This window comes from Penaeus chinensis, chromosome 5, assembly GCF_019202785.1.
Source record: "Penaeus chinensis breed Huanghai No. 1 chromosome 5, ASM1920278v2, whole genome shotgun sequence".
NCBI classification, from domain to species: Eukaryota; Metazoa; Arthropoda; class Malacostraca; order Decapoda; family Penaeidae; genus Penaeus; species Penaeus chinensis.
The window spans coordinates 240,526-248,025 of record NC_061823.1 but is presented as its reverse complement, the minus strand read 5'-3'; the positions used below and the strand labels follow the sequence as shown (position 1 = coordinate 248,025).

Genomic DNA, 7,500 nt, shown 5'->3' with positions numbered 1-7,500 from the left:
TAAGGTCATGTAGCACTATAGTTAATGTTAGTGAAGGGTGTTTGGGTTAGTGATTAGTTGTTAAAGCTGGGTTAAGGGATTGGTGAGTGAATGGGTTAGGGTCGGATGAGGTAATGTAAAGGATTAGATCAAGTGAAGGATATATATGCGTTTGAGGAAGGAAAACAGGTTGTCAAAGCAGAAAGTGTGAGATTTTGTAAGGATGTCTGATAAGTTGGGATGTCTATGTAGGGAGGAGGATAGGTGGGAAATTGGTAGAGCTTTGGTATGGATGTGCCAGAGGCATAGATGGTTAAATCATCAACATATAGTGATGACCGGGCTCCTGGTGGTAGAACTGAGGCAATGTCATTTACAGCAAGAAGGAATAAGGTGGTACTAAGCACATTGCCTTGTGGGACACCTTCAATTTGAGGAAAGAAAGATGATGTGGTAGAGGCAATTTTGACCTGGAAAGTGCGTTGGGAGAGGAAAGACTTTATGAAGACACCCATGTTTCCACGTATGCCTAGAGAGGATAATTGTTGGAGAATATGGTACCTCCATGTCGTATCATATGCTTTTTCTAGGTAAAAAAATATAGCTAGTACGGATTCATGGTGTGCAAATGCGGATGTAATATATGTCTCAAAATGAGCAAGGGGGTCAGCTGTGCTTCGGGCACGGCGAAAACCAAATTGGGAAGGTGAGATAAGATTGTGGGATTCAAGATACCACATTAAGCGGAAGTTAACCATTCGCTCTAGTAGTTTGCATAAGCAGCTAGTTAGTGCGATGGGGCGATAGTCTTGAAGTAGGGTACCCGATTTATTGGGTTTCAGGAAAGGGAGGATAAGAGCTTCTCGCCAATGAGAAGGAAACTTTCCTGATGTCCATATGAGGTTGTAAGTTGTTAATAGGAAGGATAATGAGGAAGATGGGAGTTGTCGGAGCATACGGTAGTGAATACCGTCAGGGCCTTCATGAGTGTTGCGGCACTATTTTAGGGCAGCACTGAGTTCAGAAGAAAAGGGAGCATTATAGGACTCGGCAGAGGATAGGGTGAAGATAATGGGGGTACGTTCCCTGATGGTTTTAATAGAAGAGAAGTGTGGAGAAAGGTGAGAGCCACTACTGACCTGGCTGAAATAATCACCCAGTTCATTAGCGACTTTGGGAGGATCAGAGATGAGGGTATCTCGAATATGGAGGACGGGGGCTGGATGGGGGGGATGTTTGCCTGATAGTTTATGGATCCGGCGCCAAACATTTGAGATAGATGTAGAGGATGTAATTGAGGAAACATAATGTCGCCAGCTATTTGTTTTACTATTTCGGATTGTACGACGAAAACAGGCAGATGCTCTTTTAAAGGAGATAAGAGCTGATAGTTGATGAGGGGTACCTCGTTTGTAGCCGTAACTGCTCCAGGCTGCACGTTTTACACGGAGTGCTTTAGTGCAATCAGAATTCCACCATGGAACACATTTGGAGGTATAGGGTTTTGAGGTTCGAGGGATAGCTGCGTGGGCAGGTCTTAGGACTGTAGTTATGAAAAATTGTATAATTTCTGATACGGATGAGAGGGAAGATGGAGGGGTATGAATAGTAGAGAGTGAAGTGAAAGTATGCCTGTCAGCTCTATCAAAGCACCAGCGTAGGGAGTTCGGAAGTGGTACATATGAAGTTGGAGAAAGGAGAACTGGAAAGTGGTCACTATAGGGAAAGTGGTCTAGAACTGACCAGTAGAAATCTAAATGAAGAGAAGGGGAGCATAGAGAGAGGTCAATGCATGAAAAAGACTGCGTGCGTGTATCAAGGTGTGTGGGGCGATCTGTATGTAGAATAATAAGATCAGCTGTGGAGAGGAAGCGCTCTAGAGCTCGGCCACGGGTGTTGGTGATAGAATCACCCCAAAGAGTATGGCGGCAGTTAAAATCACCTACTATGAGGAAAGGTGATTGAAGTTGGGAAATTATGTTTTCAAAAGCAACAAAGTTAATGAGGTGGGAAGGGTAGAAGTAGACTGAAATCACTATGATCCAGCGGCGAAGAAAGATACGAATGACTGTACAAGGGACAGTGGTTTGAAAGGGAGGTATGACATAAGGTGTTTTCTGGTTAATAAGTATGGACGAGGCATAAAGGGAGTGTGGGGAAGAAACAAACTGGTAATTGGGGATTGGTATTGGAGAATGTGTAAGAAAAGTTTCTTGGAGGCATATAATGGATGGGTTATAAGAGGAGGATATGTCGGAGATCAGGTCTGTGAGAGCGGAAACCGCGAATGTTCCAATGAAGGATAGTTATACTTTCGTTGATTTAGCGATATCGATTGTAGAACGTTTTGGAGACTTTGAAGGGGAAGGTGCTAGAGGGTGGGATAAAGAATGAGGTTGGGAAGGTGGTATTGTATCAGGAGGGGTGTTGGGAGGTAGAGGGTATTTGTGGCATGAGGGATTCACGTGTGTATCCAGGAGGGAGTGGAAGGGATAAAGGGGATGGTGGGAGGGTTAATATAGGTAGAGGTGGAGTCGGGGGGTTAGGGTTTTGTTGGGATGGGGTAGGAGGATTGGGTGTAGGGAGAATATGAGTAGGAGGAGGATGGATATCGGCAGTCACTTTGAGTGTGGAGGGAGCGGGAATTGTAGAATTTGAAGGTGGATGAGTATCAGTTTGGGACTCTATTATGTAGTTCTGGATATCTTCAAAAGTTTCTGTAATGGGGTTGGTTGCAGAGTTTTGTGAGGTAAAGGTTTTCTTGTGAGGGGGGGGAAGAGAAGTCTGGTCTGAAAAATAGGGGCAAAGGAAGGTGGAGGTGATTGTGAGGTAGGGGAAAAGGGGGTGGAACGTTTATTCTGTCTGCTGCGGGTAGTGCGGGGAGGGAGAGGGGAAGGTGTTGGGGCTGTAGTAGAGATTGGGGTGTCTGGATTTAGGATGGCAAGAGAATTTGATTGGGTAAAGATTGGAGTGTCTGGGTTTAGGATGGCAAAAGAATTTGACTGGGGAAGGTAGGAAGTAGAAGAGGGGAAGTTAGATGGAGGTGGGTTGGGTTTAGGAGAGGGTGTAGGAGCTTGGGAGGTAGGGGGATTGGCAGAGTGAGCGACATTACTGGAGTAGGGGGTAAGAGAAAAGCCTCGTAGACGTGCTTCCTGTCTGGCTTCACGTAGAGCGAGTCCAAGTCTGAATCTGAGAGTTGCTACCTCAGACTCAAATTTGTAGGTGGGGCAGCCTTTATAAAATACATTATGGGGGCCGCCACAGTTTGCACATGTGCGTGATTGTGCAGAGCAGTTTGATCGAGTATGGCCAGGTTGGGCACATAGCGGGCATCTGGCTGTGGAATGAGTGTTTGGCTCGGTGTCCTAAACGCCAACAATTTTGGCACTGACGAGGAGGAGGTTGGTATGGTCGGACAGGTAGGGATTCCCCACCTATGTAAACATTAAAGGGAAGGTCATGTCTACGGAAAGTAATTTTGGCAATCTCAATGGATTTCTTACGATTTTCTCTGGGAGGAATGGAGTAGCATTGTACATATGTTGCATCATAGTCTGTGAGACAAGCGAGTAAGTCCTCTCCACAATCTGACCATTCTTTGTCATAGATTGGGCAATCTGTTGGGTAGATAGAGACAGTTCCGGTGCAAGTATTGAGGGTTGGATGAGGTTCTGTAGGGATGGGATTACCACAGATCAGTTAGTTTTGTTAATGCTATACCTTGGTTTTCAGTTGTTACTGTGACGAGACGGGAGTAGTCGGGTCGGCTACGGAAAGAGACTTTGCCTACTTGTTTTTGGAGGCATTGTTGGAAGAGGAGGGTGTTTTGAGAGTTGGGAGCTGTGGGAGAGATCACGAAAAATCGGTCCCATTTGGCTGGGCTAAATAGAGTATTTAGGATTCTTGTAGAGGTGGGGGTAGTAGAAGTGCGAGGACGTGTGGAGGAGGGAGTAGTGTTGAGGGGGGTAGTGTTATGGGGAGGTGGGCAATAAGGTTGTAAGGTAGTAATAAGGGGAGATGGGGTGGTTGATGAAGGAGGTTGTGGGAGTAAAGGTGTTGAAGCATGTTGGGAGAGTAGAAATGTCTCCTGGGGGTTGGTTGTTGATTAGGGTTGATACTGTACTAGTATGCATTGATGATGGGGGAGTTGTTGCAGTGTTCGGAGCCGTGGTCAAAGGAGAGCTGGGATTGGGGCTATTTGATAAAGGGGCAAGCCTCATTGCCCCTTAAAGTTGGGTTACGTCTTCATTATTGGCCATGATAAGCCTGGAGTATGTTGGGGAAAAAAAATAGTCCACCCCTCAGGGTCCCCTTGAGGGGTAAGGGCCAGGTATGGCAGGGGAATACCGTGCCCATGGTTCCCTCAGGCCGTTCAGGACTGACATAAAGTCAGCCTTTCATCCTTTCAGCACGGCTCTCACACCTTAGGAGGTGGATAGTAGAAGGGATTGGTGAAGAAACTGAAACGAAAAGTATGAGTGGGAAAAAAGACTATGCAAAATTAGTTGAGTCGATGGCTGAGTCCCAAGGTTGAGGAGTTCCCCATCATTGGGTCTCAGTCTTCTCCTAAGCCCCCCCACGACAACAACGGGCAAAGGATTGGGGGGGAAATAGAGTATATAAGATATTTGTAAAGATGGGGGTGATAGAAGGGCCGGGAAGTGTGGAAAGGGGGCAGTGTTGAGAGAGGTAGTATTATGGAGAGGTAGACAACAAGGCTGTAAAGTAGTAATAAGGGAGGATGGTGTGGTTGATGAAGAAGGTTGTGAGGGTATAGGGGATGGAGTTGAGAATGTTGGGAGAGTAGGAATGTCTCCCGGAGGCTGGAGTGTTGACTTGGGTGGATGATGTACAAGCAGGTATTGAGGAGGGGGTTGTAGTTGCAGTTTTCAGAGTCATGTTCAACAGAGAACCTGGGGTTGGGGAACTGGGAGAGTTTGAGTCCTTTCAACACGGCTCTCACACCTCAGGAAATGAATAGTGGAAGGTGTTGGAGAAGAGATGGAAACGAAAAGGGGGAGAGAAAAATTAACTGAATCCACTTGTAAATTAAATTGTCTGTTTCTCAGAAACTATTGCAGTGTTACTTTGGAACATATTAAAATATGCAAGCCAAAAGCATGCAAACCACCTGAAAAAAAATATAGTACTTTTGTCCACTCTGTCCTCAATCTCATAAAATAATTGGTCTTACAGCCACACTATGACTTTTGATGCTAAGCATATTTATTTTTTGTAACCATTAACCATTTCTGTTCTACACCCAGATGTCCACCCACTCACTTCTTACTCTTACTCAGACTTCCTCTTGCTGCATTTCATGTAATTATGATGAGACTACTGATCATGCATTTTTTTTCTAATAAAACTGATGTATGGAGTAACTGACTGATGTAAAAGTTTCAGAGAAGAGAAATTTAGAAAGAGAGGATTTATGTTGGGAAGAAGAAAAAGAAGACATCAAAGATGGAAAGGCATAAAAATGCAGATACAAAAGAGAGAAGAGAAAAAGAGAAATACAGTTTCCAAATTTACATGGGGAACACACACACCTATGACTACCATTGATTACAAATGTAGTGATATGATTATCTTTATTGGATAATAACAATAGTGAATAACATAAATGTACCAAGCTTCTCTGTAAATAAATTCAACAAATAATTTCTGACACTCAAAGGTGTAAACCAAATAAAAATTGGTTGAAAGAAATTGTGGCCAAATTTTAAAAACAAATTGACATTCATAAGCTTATGTTCTCTTATCCACATTGGATAATATAGCATTTCATTTATGTATGAAACAAGTTATCATTATTCAATGAAAAATAAGCAGGGTTGGCCCTAAATGATAAAAAATGCAAAATAATGGGCCAAAGGAAAACAAGACTTGTAACAAGACAAGTTTTTATCCTCTATTTCTCTTTTAATATTTCCTTCCTTGCACTGATTTATCAAAACAAAATGTTATACAGTACCCTTCACCTAAATCAGACTTTCTGTAAGATATTTATTCATTCCTAGAAATTTATTTTTCAACATGAGGAGGCAGAAAGTAACATTTAAAAACTAAAACATCTCAACTACCTTGTTGAAATGAGCTGCTGGCTATCTCTCTAAAACATCAACATATTTTCTTTGGAAATTAATGCTGAAAGTGGAAGAAAAAAGTAAAAACATGGACTGGACAAAAAAGAATTTACTTTCTTTCCCTTTATCAAACAAAATCAAATGCTAAAACACACCAACCCTGCTAGTCTGCAACACACAGTGTTGATCATTTTTGATTCCCTAAATTGTGCAACTAGAATGACACACTAACTGCCCATTATGATGTAAGCTGACATTGCTACAACAACTGTTGCTGTGAAGATGAGCAGTGACTTGTATGTATTCCAAAATGTCTTTTCACTGTTAGATTCAGTTACTTTTCTATTGCGTTTCTTATATTTCTTTCCATCCATCTTCTTCTCAAAGAGTTCTAGTTCTCTCTTTTGCCGAGCTTGCTCTTCTTCAAGCTTCTTATTTGCTTGCTCTTCTTGTTCCTAGGGATAAGAAAAAAAAAAAAAATGATAAAAAAAAAGAGTAAAAGAAAAATGCTACTGGTCATGCATAAATTGGCAAAAATCTAAATGATGTACAATATACTAAGCATGAATACTTCAATTTGCTTAGGAAAAGAATCTGCTTGTGCAGGATAAGAATATATTCCTGAAACTGTTTTAAGGGTTAAGAGAGTGACAGCTGAGTCACAGCTTTATGATCTCTATATTTGTTTTCTAACTGTACTGGCATCCAAAAACTTACCTGAGAATTTGAAAAGTCTAAGGATTCTGAAACAACATACCTTTTCCTTCTCTTTCAATTTCAAGGCACAAACATCATCACACTCCAGTGTTGCCTTCCCTGCCCCTACCAAATGACAGGAAAAATCCTTTTTCTGTCTCTTACAAGGACATCGCACAGCTACCTTCTTCTTACAGTTCTGTGGAGCACTACATGGGCCACTGTGGCAGTCCTTGGTACATCTGTGTCCACATGGCATCTAAAGAACATCAAGGGAAAACATAAAACTATATTACAAAACATTATACAAAAATTTGACAGTTCCTACACATGGGTAATATTCTATAGCCGATAAAATGTGCAATCTATGAATAAAATCATAAATGAGGAAAAAGACTGCCCATGAATATTGTGAGATGACCAATATAACATATTCAGTTCCCATATTATTATTACCATCTTATTACACTGGTTTTTACAACACTGAAGCATTTCTTTATCAGTAGTGGCTGTGTTCCAGGCTTCACACTCTACAAAGAGTTGTGTGAGGCCACAGTGGCATTTAATCTTTGTTAGCTGGTGGCATGTTGCACAGTTTCCAGGATGACAAGCCTTCTTGCATTCATGTGAGCATCCCTGTGGACGGGCCTGAAAGAATGCATATTTAAGCAATGCACAAAAATATAAATAAGTATCAACTTTACCATAATCATATATAGTTTCAAAGGATTTATAT

General features: G+C 42.1%; 1 protein-coding gene across 1 annotated transcript in view; it reads right to left on the bottom strand.

The window, feature by feature from the left end:
• Nucleotides 1-5,558: 5,558 nt before the first annotated feature.
• LOC125025869 (NF-X1-type zinc finger protein NFXL1-like) overlaps nucleotides 5,559-7,500 on the bottom strand; it is a 22,084-nt gene continuing 20,142 nt past the window's right edge. Inside the window, exons 14-16 of the mRNA XM_047614163.1 lie at nucleotides 7,221-7,412; nucleotides 6,826-7,023; nucleotides 5,559-6,523 (exon numbers count right to left, since the gene is read on the bottom strand). Of these exons, the coding sequence (XP_047470119.1) occupies nucleotides 6,296-6,523; nucleotides 6,826-7,023; nucleotides 7,221-7,412 (618 nt within the window). The 3' untranslated portion in view covers nucleotides 5,559-6,295. The remainder of the gene's footprint in view (nucleotides 6,524-6,825; nucleotides 7,024-7,220; nucleotides 7,413-7,500) is intronic.